Genomic DNA, 22919 nt, shown 5'->3' on the forward strand with positions numbered 1-22919 from the left:
TGGCAAGTCACAGTCCTTCTCCAGGCCTCAGTGTCCGCTTTGTAATGGAGGATTTGTGTCAGCCCTTTCCAGCCCAGGACTGACTTTAGGACATAAGGATGTTCTCTGATGTTTGAAAAGCCACCCTCTTTCCCAAAAACTGACTCCATGACATCTCAACCAAGGCAGACTTTTGGGCAGGAATTCTCCCGTCTCTAGGAGCAGGGAAGAGCATGGATGGGACCCCCAAGCCCTGCCCACTAATGAAGGTAGGAAAGAGCATGAAACACCTGCAATTTGACAGCTCATTTGTGTCCTTACTGCTCAGACAATTCTCTGCGAGCCAGGCCCCAGCTTGAGCTGGGAGGCTGCTAGAACTGTGGAGTCAAAAGTGGAGGCATGGCCAGGTGCCGGCGGCTCATGCCCATCACCCTAGCTACTCAGGAGGCTGAGATCTGAGGATCATAGTTCAAAGCCAGCCAAAGGCAGAAAAGTCTGTAAGACTCTTATTACCAATAAACTGCTCAGAAAAAATGGGTGCTGTGGCTCAAGTGATACCATGATAACCTTGGGCCCAGCCCTAGGACCTATAAAGAAAAATGGAGACATGACCTAGGTGGCAGAGGGCCAGCCTTTAATGAAAAATCAAGCATGAGCGTGAAACCCTTAGTTCAAGTCTTATGCCCGCGCGTGAGCATGCACACGCACGCGCGCGCACACACACACACACATATGCGCACGCATGTGCTGTACCAGAACCCTCATTTATCAAGGTCTCCATCTGATTCATGGGCACATTGATGTTTGACAAGGGCAGAAACTGCAGTTGCCCCAACTGTAAAATGCATAGAGTTTTAGCATGCTAGCCCAGAGATTTTCTTTCAGTGTGGCTCCCATCACCCACAGCCCTCACATCCTTCCGGCTGTCAAACTGTCAACATGAGGGGTGCTTCTGAGAAGGGGAAGCAGAGGGAGCACTCCCCTGAAATCAAGTCTTCGTTCAGGCCCAGGGAGGCTGCTTCAACTGCATCCAGTCCCCTCCACTGCTCCAGAGAAGCCCATGGCCAACGCAGGCAAAGCCCGATAATGGCAAGCGGAGGAGAACACAGGTATTCTTCTTGAAAATATTTCATGTTGTTGATTTTTCAAACCATGTTCCTTGGGACCCCAGGACTCCATGAGGGCTGTAAGAGAGGCTGAGTAACCAGGGACCTTCCTTTCACTCTGCACACAGCCTTGCATGTGTCAGGGGAGCCATGGCTGCCGGGTTCCACTGTGGGTCTAGACTCAGGGGTGGGGGTCCACTCTGAGCAGACTCCTTTTGTTTCCCAGGGAGCGCTTGAAGCGCAGCCAGAAGAGCACCAAGGTGGAGGGCCCGGAGTCGGGGCCAGCTGAGGCCTCACTGAGTGCTGAGCAGGGGACGATGACGGAGGTGAAGGTGAAAACGGAACTACCCGATGACTACATCCAGGAGGTGATCTGGCAGGGCGAGGCTAAGGAGGAGAAGGCCGTCGGCAAGGACGGGACCGGTGATGTGCCTGCAGAGATCTGCGTGGTGATCGGTGGGGTCCGCAACCAGCAGACACTCGGTGAGTGTTTTGTGAGGATCAGGGCAGGGGCCATGGTGGGAGTAGAGGCCAGAGCCTGGGGAGCAGGGCTGGCATCTGCACCCCTCAGCCTCCAGGGAAAGATGGATGCTCCAAGACAGGCCTTGCATGATCACTTCTAGCTTGAAGACTTCTCTATGCCTGATGAGCAAGATTTCATCCATGAAGCCTTGTGGCCATCAGTGCTTGGAACCTTCTGCAGATGAGATGAACCTCTCACACCTCCGGGGACAAGCAGCACATCCCTTACTGCTTGGTCCCCAGTGCTTGCCTACCTGCCCTTCTCCATCCTCGGGCTCATGCAGGTAGCTCTTTCTGTGAGCAGACCAGATAGCAAGGGCAGGCGACTGACAAGCTGGTGCCTTCCCCTGCCTGGAGGAGCTTGGGGAAACCCCTCTGCTCAGCAGTAATCTTCTGCCCCACTCCCACCCCCCAGTGATCCCGTTGCGACTCCCTGCTCTTCTGCTAGTGTCCCAGGCTCAGATTTCCACAATGCCCCACAATTATGCGTATTGTGTGTAAGGAGAGAGGAGCCAGTGGGGCAGGCGGTGTGGGCGGGGCCCCACATGCAGAGAGTGGCTGCTCTTCAGTTGCCTTGTCAGTGGTTGCTTATTGGGGATCCCGGCTCAGCACTGCCTGATCTCTGCCCAGATCTTATGCCAGATGTGAACCTTTGCATGTGAATTCTTTTGGCTTTCAAAGTTAGCAACAAATGCTGCTTTTGAAATCTGCCCGACACAACCTATTGGTGGGTCCGAGTCGTTCTAGAGGCCACCACTTTGCAACCTCTTCCCTCTGAATTAAAGCCAGCAATTCTCAGCCTGGCCCTGAAACCCTGCCTGGCTTTGCCCCAGAGTTCTACTACCATCCATGCCATCCGCCCTATTTCTTTCCCTTGCTTTGTATGTTGTCTGGGGATACCCCACTCCTATCACTACCTGCCCTTCCTGATCCAGCTCTAGCCACCTCCTTCCAAGCACTTCCTTGTGTATGGCTCCCAGGACCTCCTGTGTCTCTTTCCACGAGTGAGAGTCAAGACTAATTGCATTTTCTTCCCAGCTGATGGGAACCATGCTCATGCTCCCCTCTAAGCTGTGTTTATGTGTCACGTGGTGTTACATCCCATCCATTTGTCCATCTGTCTGTGGTATTGACTTGGCAGAAGTTGCTAACAACCATGCTTTGTGTGTCCCCATCTGGCATGATTGGGCCTTCCCCTGACTATAAGGAAACTTTGGCAAAAATCAGAACATACCCTTGAGGCCAACTCTTCCATCTCTGGAGCCAAGGGTGTGGCATCAGGATCCTCCATACCCTGTTTCTTATTTCTGGTCCTCCCAGACTTCCCAAGCCCATGTAGCCTCCAGAATCCATTCACTACTACAAGGCCAACTCCAGTGCTACCTCTTCCCAGAATTCTTCTCTGATCTGCCCAGGTCAGAGGATCTTTTTTCACCCTGCCTCTCACTGGACATTTTCATCATTTCTAGATAGAGACCCTGACTGTGCCTGCCTCAGCCATGAGGCTAGGAGTTCCTGAAATGGGAACTTCTGTACCTGTCTGATTTTAGTCTCCTATTCCACCATACCACCTCCTGTCCTCATTGGACCCATAGCAAGGGCCTGGCTTCTGAGAAAACGATACTGTAGCAATCAGGATGGGCCTAGGTGATGGCTACAGTAACAGAAGGTCCTAAAAGAAAAAGATCTTAGTAGTTTGAAACCTTATGCTATGGTCACCAGGTCATGGAGGAAGAAGAGGTCATGCGCAACATTCTCACTACTGCACTCAGGACATCAGGACAGGATGGACAAGCTGTTATTCCCAGTGTCAGTAAAAGTCTCTTCCTGGGGTGGGAGGAATAGCACCTTCTGTGCCCTCCCCCAACATGCACAACCAGTCTGAGAAATAAGCCACTGAGAAACAATGGCATAGAGAAGAAAGGTGGCACTGGATAAGTTCAGTGACTTCCTAGATAGAATTCAAGGGCTTTGACCATTTTGTGAAAGAGGCTTAGAAGATCCACTAAGATGAGCTAAGGTGGAGCCACCGTTTTGGAGATGGTACCAAAGGGAGACAGAACAGTCCATACTGATCATATTGTCTCCTCTCCAGTGCCTAAGTCAGATCTTCCTGCTTGCCGGTGTGGTTTCTGCTATGTCAGCCTCAAAGAAAGCTCCCCTAGCCTCATCATCAGTGAGGAAAGGCATTGAATAACTCCCCTGCCCTCCCCCCCCCAAAAAAAAGAATGTGAGAATGCAACTTTTTGAACTCTTTTCCAAGTGGCAAGGAGATTTTATCCTGTGGACTAAGTTCAAGCCATTGCTAGTGGCTACTGGGAGTTCTCTGTTGGCATGATTGATTGTTGATGTCTAACTCTGGATGCAGACATGGGCAGAGGGGCTATGCATGCAATCGTTTGATACCCTTGGCCCACTCATTTTATAGCGCGGCAGAGGGAGGCCTGTGAAAAAGAAGAGAGTTGCTGAGAGTCCCTTTCTTCCTGTTGTGAAGGACCAGCTCAGAGCACTTGTTCTTGCCACAGCTTCTAAACATACAAGCCAGGAGGGATAAAGACAGCAGCTCAAGGAATGAGGAAGCTGGTCAGAGCCAGGCCTTCAATGAGCTAGTACTGCAGTGTGTCTTCTGTGACCTGGTGGTGGGCACGGCTGGGAGTGCATGCTTCCATCACCCAACAGAGCCTGCTTTTGCCCCACTCTCTGTAGTAGAATAGAATGGTGTCCCTATTCAGGCACTTTAATGGGATAAAACCAGAAGTGATCAGAAGCGAGTTGACAGATCCCGTGGTCACCTGACAGCTGCAGGCACAGCAGCTTAAGGAGTAGTCGGCCACATGGGAGACTCCAGGAGCTCCTCTGTGTAGAATGAAAAGCCCAGACAGTTTAATGGCCACTGCCCAGCCTTATGTTCAGGCAGGCCTCATGGACTGACCACTGCACACTGTCCCCACGGTGTGCCTCAGAATCCTCAACAAAGCACAGCAAGAATGCCTATAGTCCACAAAATCAAAAAGTCAGTGGTAGAAACTTGCTTACAACTCTTGTGTAGATGAAGGTCAGGCAAGCTGGGCTTCCAACAATGCAGACACAACCATTTTCTAAGAGATGAGGATGCCTAGTACCCATCATGCTCAAAATGTGCCATCCAGCAGTGGATGCTGACCCCCCCCCCCGCCCGACCACGGCTCTATAGGCCTCAGCAGTGGCCCTCAATTCTAAGGAGAGTATAAGTGAAGAGTGCCCAAGGGATGCCACGGGTACATGGAGACAAATGCCACCAAGCTTCCTAGTGGCACTGCAGGCACCCAGTGTGTACCAGGCTCTTTCTTCATCCTGTGACCGACGTAAACCAAATAGGTCACTCTGTGTGTGGAGGCCCTGTGTCTTTAGCAGGGTCGGAAGCTAGGACAGCAGAGGAGTGGGGATGAAAAAGTTTGAATATTCACAATTTACGGATATTGGATGCAGCAGACACATTGCAGGAAGCCCTTGCCAGCAGGAGAGGTGGCTAGGGAAGGGACTTGGGATCCATTGGAGGAGGCCTTAGGGACTGTGGTGATGTTGATAAGTGAACGTGGTCTGGTAATCTGTACAGATGTGAGTTCTCTGGAGAGCAGCTACAGGCAGGGATCATAGGAGAAGCCAGATTCTGTGAGAAGGCTCCTAGGAAGCAACCCCAAAGGGGGTGTTTATTCACAAGTTGGGCTGCCTGGGGATGGGGAAGAAGAGGAAGAAGAGGAAAAAGGAGAGGCACCAGCCAGGAGGTAGCAGCCAGGCCAGGCCAGACTCTGAAATAGGTAACAGAAGAGCTCAACAGCCACTCCGCTCCAGCCTTGTGGGTTTCAGCCTGTGACAAACCCAGGCAGTAAAGAGCCAGGCCCTGCTCATAGGGCTAGCTGATAGTGAGTTTCCAGTTTCAATGGGTTGTTGGCAGGGCTTTGTGCCCCAGCCTGCCAGAACCAACATTGAGCTCTGTGCCCAACCCCAAGGAAAGGAGAGGTCCTGGCTGCCCTCCCAGGCCTGTCTTGGCTATTACTAACTCCATCTGGTGTTCTGTGGAGGAAAAGGGATCCTATCCTAGCTGGAAGGTCCCTATGTGGAAAGGAGTCTGGGCCTGTAAGTCAAGAAGTCCAGGGTCTGTCCTTCTGCGTGTGGTTCCTTGATTACACCACCACACTTCTCCGAGTCCCAGTATCTGAAGCAGGGAGTGGATAGAAGAAAATTTGTCCATATTTCCAGGACAACTCTCAGGGGCAAAGTGACATAATAGGTGGGGATGCGTTTTTCAGTGGCTCCCAAATGTAAAACGGGCCTCGGTGACCCCAAATATAAGAGGAACCTAAAGGCCTGGATGTCAGACCCTTTCTGTTCAATACTCCCTGCAAGAATTTCACCAAGCAGAACAATCTCCTTCACATTTTCGAGTAGGCATCTTAACATTTTTACCGAGGGTTTTAAGTAATTACAAAGCAGACAAATTTCTGGAATCGTATGTTTAAAAAGAAATGTGACATTTTGGAAATAGAGCTGTGAACGACTTTTAAATGTAGACAAGGGAGTCAGGATACCTCTGGCATCCACCCTTGTCATTTAAAATCATACGAAGAGGCTCATCTCCAACATATAGAAAATTTTACATCTTTCCTTTTTCTCCTTGAACTCGTATTTCCGGTCCACTTCCCACACAGAGTTCTAGCCTAATGTCATATATTTTTTATGCCTGAAAGTCTTTTATTGATCACTTTCACACTCATCTGCCACAACAAGCAGCGCATAAATTAAAATCGAAATTTCAGGAAAAAAGAAAAAACCTCTAGCATCATAAAGCGCTATATTTTAAAACCATTTAAAATTGAGTTGTTGTTAGTGGGCAATTTGTCCAAAAAATTAGATGAATAGTAAATGTAAGAGTAAAAAATGATCATAAATGCACTTCTTAATGAAATGGATAGAGTTTTATTTCTCTCTCAATTGGCTCGTGTACCGTGGATTAATATTTCTTATTGCTGGAGTGAGACAAGATGTAGTCTTTGTTTCTCTGCTGGTTTTGGTATTCTGAGGGTAAGCACGTACAGTGCATATAAATAAGGAGCTGGCAGTGGTTGGACTTGGCTTCCAGTGTCACCTGATTCTTTGAACTCCTTCCTAGACTTGCGCCAGAAATCACACTGGAGTCTGTCATTACTGTTTCTGATGGTCTCTTCATGAACATCTCCATTTGGTCAGGTCTGTCATTTTTCTAGAAAGCAGAGAATTAGAAGTTCCTGCATTTAGAAGATCACCAGATCTAAATCAGACTTGGACATATTGGGCTTAAAGCCCAAGATTTTTATGTCCTGTGTAAGACATGGGTGGGAAGATGAAGGGAAGGTGGGAGAAAAAAAACAGGAGAGAGGTGAAAGAGTCAGCCAGTGGAATCCCTGCTGGCTGCCTACCTGCTCTGGGGCATTGGTTTAAGAAAGACTATGTATGACAGCCAGATGCTGGTGGCTCATGCCTGTAATCCTAGCTACTTGCTGAGATCTGAGGATTGCTGTTCAAAGCTAGCCAAGGAAAGTCCTTGAGACTCTTATCACCAAATTATCCACCAAAAAAACCCCGAAGTAGAACTATGGTTCATGTGTTGAGCACTACCCCCAAGCAAAGAAAGAAGTTGAGGGCCAGGAGCATGGCCTAGCGGTAGAGTGCTTGCCTAGCATGCACGAAGCCCTGGATTCAATCCTCAGCACTACATACAAAAAAAAGCCAGACATGGTGATGTACCTCAAGTGGTAGAGCGCTAGCCTTGAGAAATGCCCAAGGACAATGCCCAGGCCCTGAGTTCAAACCCCAGGACTAGCAAAAAAAAGAAAAGGAAAGAAAAGAACTTGACAGCTGAGGGAGTTCTTACTTCCCTTAGAACTGCACACACAGCACAGACGCCCCTCGCTAATGACTGATACTTGGAAGATCTCTAGAGGCCATTTTCACTGGTGTAAAGCCCCCCAAAGCCTCAGGAACCCCACTTGTCACATCTTCTTTCTCTTAAGTCCCCTGTCTTCAGCAAGTTCTGGGCCCCATTCCTGTGTCTTAAAGTTGGCAAGGTAACTATTTGAGCCAAGCATACCAGACCAGTTCCTAGGTATCACCTTGCACAGACCTGGGGACAGAAGGAGCCACAGGCTAGAGGAATACACACTGGACTGGAGACTGGTTGAACAGAACATACTAGAAAAATCCTTACACTATTGCACCAACCTAGGGCCAGTCATGACCCTGGGACACAGCACACAGGACATGCAGCTCCATGTTTGGGGTCATTTTACTGGAGGATTTAGGGGGAGACATTTTGGGTTATAACTACATAAGTCCGAATCCCAAGAAAGCACAAAACATCAGGGGGATTTCAGCCTGCCGTGGCTACCATCAGCCATCCCCAGCCCTTGAGAAGCAGGTTGCATGTCTGTGGCAGCACAGGTCTTGGGAAAGGAGGTGGACTATGAGGTCTTGTCCAGTCCTTCCTGATGTGCAAGTTGGGGAAACCAAAGGCTTGCAGGTACAGGTAGCTAGCTTGACCAACCCCTGGCTCATACTGCCCCCTCCCTCATCCCTGGGCGGTCTCCAATATTAAGGGCTCTTTCTGATTTCTTACGTAATTCAGATGGAAAAGCACCCGAAGGCAGCCTCCATGGCGGATCTATGCGAAGCCGGTATTCAGGGAGCTGGATTTTTGACCAAGCAATGAAATATGCATCTGGTACGTGATGGCCTAGGGACAGAGCCTGACTGGGGCCCATGTGGGAGGAAGGGTGTGGCGGCACACCCCAAATAAGGGACCTCCCTCTTCATCTCCAATCAGCCCACATGCCTGTGGTGTCTGGTGGGATGGAACATTTGGAAATCTGGAAGTCTAGACTGCCTGGATGGTTCAGTTGTACTTCCTGTAGGTGCCATTGAGGCAGGAGAGTGCCGTGGCTACCTGTGTCTGGGAGACGTCTGGCCTCCCTCCCGTCAGTACTTGTCCTACCTGTCCCTCCTCAGGAAGTGGGGGCTCACACTGGGTCTACCACACGCTAGCTTAGCCCTGGACCTCTTACCTGGAATATTTGCAGGAAGTTGGGGGTCAAAGGAACAACTTAGTGAATGGTTACAGTGGCCGTCTAGTTGAGAGTGGCTGGCTGTGTGCCAGACCCTGTACTAGGATCTGCGGTTTTATTGTTCCCCACTTCCGTGGCACAGCCCCATAACAAGGAAAATCCTGAGGTGCAAGTGACCCCCTGGCTTCTCAGGGGCTGCCCTGAGTGGTGCATGCTGAGCCAGGATTGGAAACCAGGTTGGCTGACCTTGCTGCCATTTTGCCATGTGTTCCCCACATCTCACCTTTCACCTCTGTGCTTAAACTCTGGACACCTGAAGCCCAGAGACTTCGGTAAGTGAGGGGACAGCCTTGAGTATCCCTCCTGATAGCACACTGCTCCTCTTCAGTCTGTGCCTGGGACAGGAGATGGCATGAATTTGAGAAGCCCACGTGCCTCTGAGTCACTCTGTGAGTGGGTTATGGCTTACCAGCGGGGACTCCTAAATCCGCTGGGCATGGAGACTCCCACAAAGCCAGGACAGCGGCTCAGTTATAAACATCATCAGTGTTGTAGACTTTGTCCCCTGCACGGTGGCAGAGCCAAGGTCTTGTCTCATGCCCCCAGGCCCTGCTCTGGCTGTCAACACAGTCACCTAGTTGTCCCTAGGCCTGGAGCCCATTGGGCAGATGACACAGAAGGCATCTGGCTCACGGCTGGAACCTCAGAGCCCAGCTCATTGCAGATGCTCAATAAATCCTTGGTTGGTTGAAGGGAGTTGGCAGAAAGTATTGGAGAGTGGGTGGAGGTGGCTGGAGGAGCATCGGGGACATTATCACTTGGTGACAGATGAGTACAGCAGTGAGACAGTGTGAATTTATGGAGGCCTCGCTGTGCGCCAGTCACAGCCAAACGCAGACAAACTTTTGCCTGCTCTTGTTGCCTCCTGCATTTCTTTTTCTCTGTGTCGCGGGAGTAATGCACACGGAACAGACTACTGAATGCCACATCAGAGTCACAGTGGCTCCTGGAATGATGCCCAAATAACAGGCCTGGCACCCATCCCCTCCCTGGGTACCCCTCTGTGTGCCAGTAGCTCACATGTTGACCTTGACCTCACTGGTGAGGGGCAGAGACTAAAAGATGGGGAAACCAAGTCTCAGCAGGTAGGGGGACATGTCTGAGGTCAGTCACTGGCTAGGTGGCAAAGTTGGGCTAACACTTGGGCTCCACACCAGGGTTCTTCTGGCTTGTTCATGCTCCTGAGACAGCCACCATGAGCAGGGCCTCTGCTTTCAGGGAACATGAAGAGCATCTCTGCCTCTCCCCAGATGTGGCTGTGCCAGGAGTCTGGCTTACACATTTATTCAGTGTTCAGGTCAACCATCATCTTGCCTACCCATAGTACACCAGTGAGAAAACTGAGGTGCAGCCCGTGGTAAAGCTGTCCCTGACCTCCCCCTCATCCAACACTTCCAGCACCACACCGCTGGCCAGGAAAATCTCTTGGACACCTTTTGGGAAAAGGCTCTTTCCTAGTGCTTTCCTTGTTCCAGCCATGGTAGAGCACCGAGGCTAGAATGGGGCCCAGGTCTCTGCATTTGCGCTCGTTTCTTTGGTGGCTCTATTAGGAAGAGTGGGATCTAGAACAAGGTGGCTGAGGCCTGCAGAAAGCCTCTTCTGGGTGGAGATGGGAGGAGTCTCTGCTCCAGGAGTCTCTGCCAGCCTAGGTTTCGTGGTTGCACCCTGTAGTTAGTTCTCTGTGTGAGGAGCATCACAGGGCCTCAGCAGGGGTCGAGGTTGGGGTGCTGTCATTGAGTGCCTCTGTAGTGGCTGGACACTACTAGGGGGAGGGGCGTGAGTGGAGGACTGCTGTGGAGGAAAGAACATTGGGCCCTTGTAGTGGCGAACCAATGCAAACTTAGTGTGTCATGTGACTGGCAAATGACAGAACAGCCACAGAAACTTGGGTTTGTTCTGATTGGCAGCCTTCTTGTTACCCCCTCTCATGCTCATGCTCAGCACAGAACAGTAAGGAACCTCTGTAGTGCCTGTAGAATGATAGTCTTGTGCACAGAACACCTCCTGTTCAGGTCTTCATCGTCCTCTGGCTGTGAGTGTGAGGGTCAGTCAAACTCCTCCGCCCTTCGCCAAGGTCCCAAAGTGGGGCCACCATACACGAAATTGGATGTAGATGCAAGACCCTCAGTACTTCCAGCTGTCTCTCTGTCTCTCAGGGACTTGAGACCGTGTCATGTCAGATGTGGCTCTGGCTGATGAGTCGTTTCCTCTGCTGTTTTCCAGGGTCGTATGAGTGTGGCATCTGTGGTAAGAAGTACAAGTATTACAACTGCTTCCAGACTCATGTCCGGGCACACCGTGGTGAGTGCATGTCCCACAGCCTGGCTTTCCATCTCCATGGTCCCATTGGGCTCCCTCACAGTTGTCCCCAGAAGCTTCAAGAACCCTCATCTTCTCCCACCCCTTTGGTCGTTCTGCCCTAGGATGGAGGGCAAGCATGTCTTATTTCACTCCCATATTCTTCTTGGCATTTCAGGAGGAGGTCCCCTGAAACCCAGGGGACAGGAGCTTTGCCTTCCCATCCCTGATCCCTCTGGGCGGCCAAGACAGTTGATACCTGGCTCAGGACCCTTCTGGTGTTGGGGGACCAAGGAAAAGCTGAGGCTGCATCCCCTGATGCCCCCTCACTGCCACTATGGCTCCACTAGAGCTTGCTCACTTGGTACTGACCCTGTGAGCTGTCCCCACACCTGCCATTGTCAGCTGGCTCACTGCCTGCCCACCCTGTCTCTTTCTCACAGACACTGAAGCCACATCGGGGGAGGGAGCCTCACAAAGCAGTGAGTACTTTTCTCTCTTCTGGGCTGGTGGATGTGGGAGAAGGGAAGCAGTTTATTTCCTCCCCTGGATACCCCCAAGTGGCCTCTGAGAGACACAATGCTGGGGGACAGCCTTTGTGGCTGGGAAGTGGAGGGGAGAGAGTCATGAGATCAGAGTCATGAGATCAGAGCCCATGCCTTCTAGTAGTTCTTCCCAAAGTAGATACTGTAGCATGCTCATTCTAAGGGAGATGAGCAGGCATTATATCAATAAGAGGTTTTCTAGCCCAGTAACTTTGGGAAACCCTGCGTTAGACCCAAACGAGCAGCTGCTCATTGACACCAGTGATGCGTAGGTACAGAAGAGCCTGGACGGTGCAGCACATCCTGTGTTCTTTACATACAGATGCATGTGTCTGGCAGTTTGGCTTTGCAGGACTGAGGTGTGAACTCAAGGCTTTGCACTTGATAGGCAGGTGCTCTACCACTTGAGCCATTCCTTAGTCCCTTTTGCTTTTAGTCTGTTTCTCAGAGATAGTCCTGAGCTTTTCCCCAGAGCCAGCCTCAAATCATGATCTTCTTACCTCCCAAGTAGCTGCAAGGAGTTATCTTGTGAGCACCCACAAACAGAGTACAATTGCTTACAGTGCCGGGGTTGTGTGAGAGCTTAGCATGTACAGTATCTGCTTATAGATCCCACTTACCATTCAACTCATAAGTTGGCGGGGGGTGGGTCAAAGCTAGGAGGAGGAAGAAGGTGGCATCAGGAATTCCCATACACAGTAATGTGCGTGTGTGTGTGTGTGTGTGTGTGTGTGTGTGTGTGTGTATACATATATGTCTGTTAAAAGATGCAATCTATGGGCCAGAGGCCTGGCTCAGTTGGTAGAGTGCCCTCCTAGCAAGTTTGAAGCCCTGACGTCAGCCGCCAGAACCACCTCCCCCCAAACCCTCAAAAGACATGAGCTAGAACACTCGATGCGCTGTAAACCTGAAGCCACACAACTGCCCCCTGCTCCTCAAGTGGAAAAATGAGTCCACCAACCCTGAGACTGCCATGAAGTAGTGACAGAGACCAGGAGGAGCTGAGGACACAGATGACACAGACATAAAATAGAGTGGGAGAAGCCAGTCCCTGGGATGTCATGGTTCCATACTGTGTGCTCAGAAAGCACAAACACAGTGGCGGGGGGCGGGGAGGGGCACTAGTGAAGGTCCAAAGTGTGGCTGCCCACTCGAGAGGTGGCTGCCCTCTACCTTCCCCTCCCTGGGCCCATTACACAGATTTCTGTTGGTGGAAGGTGACCAGCTGAGCTGCTTGCTTCTGCCCTGTATTGCCCCACCTGGCCCTGTCTTCTGGTTCCCTCAATAGCTCCCTTCTTTTCTGGCTCTGTGGTCTGCCTGTGGTCAACCACACATTTAAAGAACTTCCCTGTTTATCTTTCCTTCCTTGGCTATTCTGGGCCCCCGAGGTCTCTGGCAGCCCCTTGGTGATCCATTGTGTTCTGTCTGGCTTCTGCTATATGTGGGCTCACTGGTTTGGGGGACTCCGTGGCCAGAGGGGTTTTGGGGGCCTTCCCTCGATTTTCTCTTCCTTCTGATGGAAAATTCTCCCCATAGCCTATGTGCTCTGTTGTCTGTCTTCTCAGTCCTGCATCCCACCCTGGCCTAGCCAGTAGGGCTGCTTGGGGCACTTGGCTAGCTCCTGCTGTCTCCAGCCTTCTCAAAGGGACCTGACTGTAGTGACTCAGGATCTGAAGGCTCCTGCAGAATGCATAGCATCCAGTCTACCCACTTTGTGAACAAGGACACTGAGTCTCGGGAAATAGAAATCATTGTTAGCAGTGTAGCTGGGCCTGGGCACCAGAGCTCACACATCCATATCCAGGAATCTTCTGCTACGTTTATCTGTTAGGAAACTCGCCAGTCATACATAGAAGCATGAGGGCATGCCCTCACCAAATGCTCCGTGGAGGAATAGAGGTTGTCCCACTGATGCCTTACTGTTCCAAAAAACTGTGCCAAGCACTGCTTCCCATTAGAAGCTGGTGTTGGCATGATTTTCATTTGTGCTTTATTATAACTATTCTTTCCATGTGACCACGTGGTGCATTTATATTCCTCTTCACAACTGGGAGAGATGAAGGCACTGTCGTCTGATTTTGCAGATGGGAAAACCAAGGTTCAGGTTCAAGTGTTAGAAGCATAGCCCAGGTTGGTCACACTGGCATGTGACAGAGTGGGATTCCAGGCTCAGGTACCCTCCCTCCAGGCTGCTTCCTAGAACTGATTTACAATTGTGTGACTGACACACTGAGCTCTCAGGGATGTGAAAACCTGGTTTCCCCGACATCCTTCCACCTTTTCCTAGGGGAATCACTCTCCTGCCTTATTGGACCCCTCTATTAGGAGTTAGAAATGTGGTCCTGGGCCATTTGTATGGACTTCGACAGGGCAGGTTTGCTGTCTTTGGCAGTAGCAGGCTGGTGGCCCACAATTTTATTGGAGGTGACAGATATGACCTGTAATGAGAAGGGCGGGCCCACAAGAGAGAGGTCATGTGGGCACAGATAAGGCAAGCAGGGTGGTCAGCTCTGGAGGGCAGCCAGCACTGGCCAGCGAAAGACAGGACTATTGGAGAGATCCAACCGATGGCCCCCACCTCTGTGTCCCAGTGCCCAGCTGAGAACGAGAATAGAGAGAAGCTGGGGATTTGGGCCTGGGTGGGTAAGAATGGGAGCAATGTTTTCTAAACTGGATTTTCAGTCTCTGAAAAGGGCTTACACCATCTGCCTGGGAAAGACCCCCAGGAATCAGCTCACCTCCCTCCCCAAATTGAAGGAACAAATGGAGAATAGCCGGAGATCAGGCATAAGGCCATACCCCAACTAGCTCTCCCTCGGAAAATTCCAGTACCCACTATCCTCAGAACATCTATAGGTGGCCAGCCTGGTCTCTTTGCTTAGGGACCAGTCATCTGTGGGCCCTGGTACCCGCCAAGTACGTGCAAAGACTGCCACTGTGGTGAGAGGGCAGAGAAGGTAGTGGAGATGGTTAATGCTGTCCAAGTCCTTTGGGTCAGCTGAGAAGGCCCAGAAACCTTCCTGCAGCACTTCCAGACAATGTGTTCTTCGAATGGAGGATCTCATCAGATGATGTACAGGGTGTTGAAGAGTAGGAGAGGAGCCTAGAGGAAGGTGCCACAGCCCAGGAATGAAGTATACCTTGTCTGGGCAGAGAAGGGCCATGTGCCCTGGCTCAGCCTTGCCTTGAAGTTAATGGATGTTTGACTCCTGGCTCTTCCCTCCATATAGCCTTCAGCAAGCAGCCAGGCCTCTGCATGGCTGGAGACACTGACGGACGTGGGATTGATGGACTTTCCCTTGATCAGCTCAGTCTGTGCTGGCACAAACGCTGGAGTGTAGCCAATGGAGGGAGAATATGTGATTATAGCCAAGTGAGAATTCCAAATTCAGGCCCATGGTAGTCATCTGTTGCTAAGTAGCGCAAGTATTTGTTGTCTGAAGCAACAAACGATGGTTAGAGCCCTATTTCTAGTTTCCCTGGCCAGGAATTTGATCATGGCCTCACTGGATCCTCTGGCCCTCAGGGGGCTCCACTGTGCTACAAACATGCAGGGCCAGGCTTTAGGTCTCTCTCGGAAGCCCTCTTTCTTACCTCATTCACAGGATGGCAATAGGATTTGGCTCCTCTTATGTTGTGAGGCTTCAGTACTTTCCTGCCTGCTCACCAGAGATGTCAGCTCCTGGTCACCGTGACCTAGCTGACATGGTGGCTAGCTGGGGAGAGATGGCACATGCCAGATGGAAGCCATGGTTCTCTGTCACTGAATTTGAGCAGTGATGCCCTCTCACTTTGACTGCCTTCTGTTCAAGGTGAACAGGACTTGAGTTATAGCCCAGACTAGCAGGGAACAGGTCAGAGAGGATGTGAATGCCAGCTGGCGAGGGTCAATGGGCATTGTCCCTGCAGCTGTGAGATTTGGGGGATGGTCTCCTCTCATCCTCAGTTTCTGCATATGTAAGCGGAAGACTACTTCCTTCCTCTGAGAGAAAAAGCAAGGACAAGAGCCAGGTACAGTCCTATCCAGGAGCTGTAGTGTCACCCCTGACACTCAGCTCACAGGGCATGAGTTAGGGGTTTGGGGGTCACTCTGAGACTCCTCACCTTATTCTGTGCATCTCCACAGACCCCTTAAGACCCATGCCCCATCCCTGTGGGCCAAGAAAGAAACCCATACCTTAGCTCCACAGAGTAAATGGCTGGGAGGCCTAACAGCCATCTAGAGAGATGGCCAGGGTATGGCCTGTCAGGTTCTGAAGGGGTAGGCAGTACCCAGGATGGGTAGATCAAGAACAGGTTCTCCAGAGGGCTGCCCAGGTGGGACCAGACTGGACTAGTCCTATCTTTGATGCCCAGGCATCAGACAAATGCTCCAGATAAATCCCAATCTAGATGGTCAGTGCCCTGGTAAAAGCACCTGTGCCTTTGCCTCCCTCACAGACAATTTCAGGTACACGTGTGACATCTGTGGGAAGAAGTACAAGTACTACAGCTGTTTCCAGGAGCACCGAGACCTGCACGCGGTAGATGGTGAGTTGGCCCTCTCTCCATAGTCTTCAGCAAGTACCTGCCTGCCCCTACTCCTTAGCTCAGAAAAAGGTCAGGCAATACAAGCCATGTGGAATGCCATTGTGGGGGGATGGGGGGTGGGGGGTGGAAACGCCCCTGTCATTAGACGTGGGACTTTCTGTTTCATTTCACTGTGTGAAACTGCTCTCTTCTCAAAGAAAAAATCAGTCAGATTTTGAAATTTCCTATCCTGTCATTTTCGTTTTGAGTATTCGCATGCTCTAGTGAAATTAAACCAATTTTTAAACATGAATGATGACATTTTTACATCTTAGAGAGTTAGAAATTAGAGCTGTAAATTTAGGTGATTCATTGGTGGAGTGTTAAGAATCCTAGAAAGAAGGTTTAGATCTAGGAAGACCTTGGGCGTTTCCTGCCCAGCCCCCTCACCCTCCTACCCCCTCCATCTAACTAGACCAGTGACAAGGGCCAAAATCTGTGTCAACTTCTCTGCCTCATCTATCCTGCCCTGCCCTCCCTGCAGACACAGACAGAGGTCTGGGCACAGAGTATCTGTCTGACTCCAGATGGGTGGACACCGGCCAGTGGCGAAGGAGAGCAGAAACCTGGGTGGGCTGTGTCCTGGAGGGTGTGTGCCTTTCTGGCCTCCCCACTGGCCAGAGCATCCCTATTAGACCCAAAAGCAAATGGACTGGGAACAGAGGCCAGGAGTAGTGGGCAGAGACAGCCAGGGCCAGGGACTAACAAGGGCTTCTCTTTGTTTCGTTCTTTCTGTGGCCGTCGCCTCCCACCTGGGGTGCAGTGTTTAGTGTGGAAGGGGCCCCCGAGAATCGGGCAGGTAAGTCATTGTGGCTGCCCAACTTTCCTGTTCCCCACTGGGCTCCCGAGGGTGATCAGGGTGCTAACGGCCATGTATTCTCCCACAGACCCATTTGACCAGGGTGTCGTGGCCACAGATGAGGTGAAGGAGGAACCCCCAGAGCCATTTCAGAAAATCGGGCCAAGTATGCGGGACCCTGGGGCGGAGGGTGGGGGTGGAGGGCTGGGCCAGGGAGGCGGGGCTGGCATCCTGTCCCCGAGAACGTTAGCCTTGAAGATGCTGCAGGTAGCTGGGGTGAAGGCAGGGCACTGACCGTATGTGAAATGAGGACCATGGTCCCCACAGGCTTGTTGGGGGATTAAATGAGATTGTGGATATAAGCCACCTGTTAGTACAGTGCCTGGTACATGATAGGTGTGTAGAAAGTGAATGACTGGGAGAGGCATGGGAGGGGCTCAGCCCACCAGGCTACAGAGGGCATCTGCACACAGACACTCTGTTCTGGTCCCTGTAGACCCTCAGGAGGGCAGAAGCCACACATGTCTTTCCTGTGTTCCTACCACTTGTCTTGAGAGTTGGGGAGCTCCATTGTGAGCAAGACAGATATATTCCTGCTCACAGGAAACCAACACAGGAGTTGGGGTAGGCAGGGAGTGAGAGGCGTGGGTAAGGGGGCAGCTGACATGATTGTTATATCCCAGCAATGTGCCCGGGAGTCCAGTCTTGGGACTGCAGAGGCTTCCAGGATAGGGATGAGGATGGGGAAGGAGCCTTGCATCCCAGCCAGGGGCAGGAGAGAGCACTAGTTTTGAGAAGGAAAGGCGAGCCAGGCTCTGAACACCAGAGGTGGCAGCCAGAGATGATACGATGGGTCCCGTACACTTTAGGAAAGCTGGGATGGCAGCTGGTAGCAGAAGGGTTGGGAGAGGATGGGTGGCCAATCCCCAGCAAGTGAGGTGACTGCTGCATCTAGCTCTGCCCTTCAGCAAGTTCCATGCTCTCCTGTGTCTTCCTCACTTCTTGGCAAGAAGAGACCTTTGTTGTCCCTGCCTGCTTGGCTACAATAAGGATTTCAAACGTGTTGACAAAAATTCACACCAGAGCACAGAAGAAAAGAGCGGGAAACATCAGAATGGAAAATTAGGGAAACTAGGATACTGCTAGGTTGTACACTGCAGAGAAGGGGCTGGACTGAGACCCCTGGAAGATGTTAAACAGGTCATCGAAAGCTTTTCCTCCCTGTCACTATGTTCTGATCAGGGCATAGTTGTGGGCTTACTTTTTAGCTTTTTTTTTTTTTTTTAGTCATTTGAGAAACAAACTTCAGAAATCACATCTGTGCTGTGGAGCCTGTGTTGTGCACAGTCAGCATTTGTTAGCTATATAGCAAAACAGTCTTGCAGATGATGAAGATGAATCTGCAACACTTAGACCCGCTGTGAGTCCTTTGGTGCAGAGACACCACCGTATATCAGGCAGGCACCCAGAATGCATTCTGGGAGGACCAAAGGATACCTATGTTCAGCTACAGAAACTTGAAAGCAGGAATCTACGGTATCCCACTTCTGTTCCTGCCTTCTATCACCCAGTGGCCCCAGTAAAGCCCTACCTTCCCAGCTGTGGCTTAGTCCCTATAGACATAGAATTAGACAAGCTTGGGCAAGAATGTACCAGCTATCTACCCTTTCAGAATCTCCCTGGGTGAGAACATTTACTTATTGGAGAATACACGTAGTGACTCTGGCCAGGACATAATAATGACATCTTGTAGAAAAATCAGAGGAGGAGTTCTAAGCCACCACACACTCCTCCTGGCTCTTCTGTAATCTGTGTAATCCAGTTTCTTTAAATCTTAAATGGCCCTGAAGACAGTGAGACTCCCCTTTCCGGATCCTCTTAGGGATTAAGTGAGATTATATTGGTAAGGGAATTAGCCTAGTCCTTGACGGTATATAGAAAGCTTTCAACAAGTGGGGGCTTGTTAAACCCCCCAGAAGATGAAGAACAGGATGAATCCTCTGTATCTATAGTTCCATCTCACTGACAGCCTGCACTAGGCCTTGAGAAGACTCACCACAGATGACACAAAGTGGAATTGCGTTGTAGAGAGCAGGCTGGGGTCTCGTGCCAGCTTACTGTGGCAGAGCTGAGATTGTGGGAGCCATCTGAGACATCTCTTGTGCCACCCTAGAGCTGCCTTGGGGGATGTCTGCTGACTCTGGTGCTTCCACTGTTCCTTGTGAGCAGGCTGCCTCACAGAACCCTAAAAATAATGAGGCGCAGGATTAGGGGAGCCAGTCAAGGCACCCGGATTTCTGGAGGGATCAGTTACCACAAGAAAAATCTTCAAGAGTCAGGAGAAGAGGCACAACATTGGCAGCCAGAATGCCTTCCACTGAGCAAATAAGAGACCTTGGGACTTGAGCCAGGGGAAGGGGGGCTGTGATGGAGCAGAGGTCACCTGCTAGATGGGCAGTGTTGGCTGTTTGGTGCTCCCTCTTCATCTGCAGAGTGAGAATTTCTACTATAGCACTGAGCAGAAGGAAGATGAAGGACCCCTTGCCATCTGGGGTCTGCTGGGACAGAGTAAAGGTGCAGATTCATTTCTGGCTTACTTGACTTTTATGCCTACCTGAGAAAGAGAAACTTGGAAAGCAGAGAAACCAAAGCATGAGAGCTATGAAAATCCACAGAACGAGAAAAGAGAATTAGGAGACTTGAAATAAGAGCCTGTCTGTGCAAACCATCTACCTCAAATTCTGTATACATCCAGCCAAGCAAACAAACAAAAACCAACTGGACAGCTTCAATGGACTATTGATGGATAGATTCATACATATGGTACCAGCACTTTGGAGATTGAAACAAGAGGATCAAAAGTTCAAGGCCATCCTGGGCTATATAGTAAGACCTATCTCAGAAAAAGGAAGGAAGTGGACTGGGGATGTGACTTAGTGGTAGAGAACTCGCGTAGTATGCATGAAGCCTTGGGTTCCATTCCTCAGTACCACAAAAAGAGAAAAGGCCAGATATGATGCTGTGGCTCAAGTGGTAGAGCACTAGCCTTGAGCAAAAAGAAGCTCAAGGGTAGTGCCCAGGCCCCAGGTTCAAGCCCCAGGACTGGCAATAAAAAAAGGAAGGAAGGGAGATAGAAGGAACGAAGGAAGGGAGGGAGGGAAGAAGGAAAGCAAGAAGGCAGGCAGGCAGGCAGGCCGGTCACAGACTTAGTGGCCTAACAGAAATTTATCTTTTCTTAGTTTTGAAGGCTAAAGTCCAAGATCAGGGCACCAACATGATCAGATTCCTCCTTCCTGTACTTCCTGTTCTCTCAAGACAGACAGACAGATAGACAGACAGACAGATATCAAGACTGAGATCTGTTATCTCTTATCCTGTTCTAATCCCATCATTTGGTGTCCTTCCTCATGACCTCATCTAACCTTAATTATCTCCTAAAGGCAAAGACCCTCCCTCCAAATAGCATCATTACACAGGAGGCTGGAGCTTTAACATGTGAGTCTGAGAAGGATGTGGTTTAATCCATTGTGTGACACCTGTGGGGATGGGAAAAAGAAGCCTGATATACACGGTAGAGAAGTGACAGGAATCAGGCATGGCCACTCCTGCCTACAATCCCAACAACTCAGGAGGCTGAGCTTGATACTCCATCTCAGCCCATAACAAGCTTTAAGCCTAGTGGGGCACATATATTATCTCAGCTACCCAGGAACTGTAAATAGGAAGCTCATAGTCCAGGCTGGGCCAGGCAAAAAGCAAGACTCTATTTGAAAAACAACGAAAACATAAAAGGCTAGTAGTGTGGCTCAAGTGGTATAGACCATCTGCCTGACAAGTGCAAGGCCCTGAGTTCAAACTCCAGTACAAAAAAAAAAGTGGGTGCGGGGATAAGAAATAGGTAGAGAAAGTATTATGATGATAAAAGATTGTGGAGGAAGAAAGTGTAAGGAGAGAATTAAAATGTATATTATTTATAGTAAACAACAATGTCGACCAGCCTGCCTGCCTCCCCTCCCCTCCCCTTCCCTCCTCTCCCCTCCTTCCCTCCCTCCCTCCCTCCCTCCCTCCCTTCCTTCCTTCCTTCCATTTTCCTTCTCTTCCCTTCCTTCCACATGAAAATAGTGATGTGGAAAATAAACTGGACCAGATGAAAACAATAAGAAATACATGATAAATACAGATACAGGGAGCCAGCCCTGAATAATTGGTGATCAAATACCCGTAGGACAGATGAAATACTCAGCAATCTAATAGAAGAAACAGTTGCGTGGGCCAGGAGTTTGGCCTAGTGGTTAAAGTGCTTGCCTAGCATGCAAGAAGACCCGGGTTTGATTCCTTGGTACCACATACTTAGAAAAGGGCAGAAGTGGTGCTGAGGCTCAAGTGGTAGAGTTCTGGCCTTGAGAAAAATCCAAGACAGTCCTCAGGCCCTGAGCTTAAGCCCAGGACTGGAAAAAAAACAAAACAAAACAAAAACTATAACCATGAAAGAAAAAGCAATCAGGCCTCCAAGCATAAAATGTGAAGTCACCTACATTTTAGGAGGATTTACCTCTTACCCTGCTGTAGTACTGAATGCCAAAAGAAAATAATTGAAGACATTTTTTTTAATTGTCAAGGTAATGTATAGAGGGGTTACAGTTACATTCATTAGGTAGTAGGTACATTACTTCTCGCACATTGATGCTCCTTCTCATGTTTTTGTTCCTGCTTCCCTCTCCCCACCCTTTCCCAATCAGCTTGTTTTCCCCACTTCCCTTCCCTATTTCAAATAAACAAATAAAGACATAGACAATATACCAGCTAACAAAGTCAGATACAGGAAACGAGGTTTATCTTTGTGAATTCTGTTCTTAATGTATTATGTTATTTCTTTTCTCTTTTTCCCCGCCTTATGGTTAATCTCATGTGAATATTGTATCTGAAGAAAGACTGTTGAAAGAATTTTCTATCTGGAAAACTTGGGATTAATGTCTCAGTGTGGCTCTGTAAGGCCATAGTGTAAGAGAACTGTGAGCTCTAAACCAGATGAACTCACATTGAAACTCTGCAAATCTGGTTAGAAAATTGATTGATTAAAAAAATAGCAAACTATGAAAAAATGAATTTTCTTTAATAAAAAACAAGGCATGAATTGGTAAGGAATACAGTAGACTAAGTCATTCTGCTTCCATAGTCTTGAGGCCTGAACCAACCAGGTCATCTTCTGTGGGAAGCTGTAGAAATTCAAATTCTTGAGACCTTATCCCAGAGCTGCAGATTTGTCTGCAACCCTGGGGTGGGGCCCACTGAAGGACTATGCTGTGAGAATCTTTCTTAGGTCATTCTTACATGAGCTAAAATGGGAGAAGCACTGGGTTAAGCTACATTGTTCAATGCTAACAGTGTTAATGCCATTTCCCATTCAGCTACTAACAATTACAGAGACATAAGTTTATATACTGTCTAAAACAGCAAGAGACTATTAGGAAATAAGGCAACGCTGGCAATCATGGAGAGACAAAGCAAAGGTTCACGAACAATGGAAAGCTGAGGAAACGGCCAGGAAGCATGGGGCATGAAGAAAGAGAGAATGATAGAACAAGTAAAGGCTGGATATTTCTAAACACAATGCTTGGGATGAAAAGAGTTTGGAATTTTTCAGATTTTAGAACATTTGCATATCCATAATGCTATACCTTAGAGTAGGACCCAATCCTGAAAACAAAACTGATTTATGTCTCATACATGCCTTATCCTGAAGATAATTTTATATGATCGTGTGTGTGTGCGTGCGTGTGTGTGTGTGTGTGTGTGTGTGTGTGTGTGTGTGTACCAGTACTGTGCTTGGCTTTTTCCTTCAAGGCAGATGCTCTGCCACTTGAGCCACACCTCCATTTCTAGCTTTTTGTTAGTTGAAGGTAAAAGTCTCTTGGATTTGTCTGCTCTCGCTGACTTTAAACTGGATCCTCAAATCCCAGCCTCC

At 49.7% G+C, this 22919-nt stretch overlaps 1 protein-coding gene across 1 annotated transcript in view; it reads left to right on the forward strand.

Annotated features, from left to right (window-relative positions):
- The window catches only part of Znf618 (zinc finger protein 618), a 147408-nt gene that overhangs the window by 97604 nt on the left and 26885 nt on the right, over nt 1–22919 (forward strand). The window contains exons 3-9 of the mRNA XM_090330482.1: nt 1312–1568; nt 8248–8343; nt 10967–11044; nt 11485–11523; nt 16027–16116; nt 16919–16954; nt 17043–17120. Of these exons, the coding sequence (XP_090186608.1) occupies nt 1312–1568; nt 8248–8343; nt 10967–11044; nt 11485–11523; nt 16027–16116; nt 16919–16954; nt 17043–17120 (674 nt within the window). The remainder of the gene's footprint in view (nt 1–1311; nt 1569–8247; nt 8344–10966; nt 11045–11484; nt 11524–16026; nt 16117–16918; nt 16955–17042; nt 17121–22919) is intronic.

The sequence above is a fragment of the Megascapheus bottae genome, chromosome 3 (assembly GCF_031878675.1).
Source record: "Megascapheus bottae isolate mThoBot1 chromosome 3, mThoBot2.hap1, whole genome shotgun sequence".
Classification (NCBI taxonomy): Eukaryota; Metazoa; Chordata; class Mammalia; order Rodentia; family Geomyidae; genus Megascapheus; species Megascapheus bottae.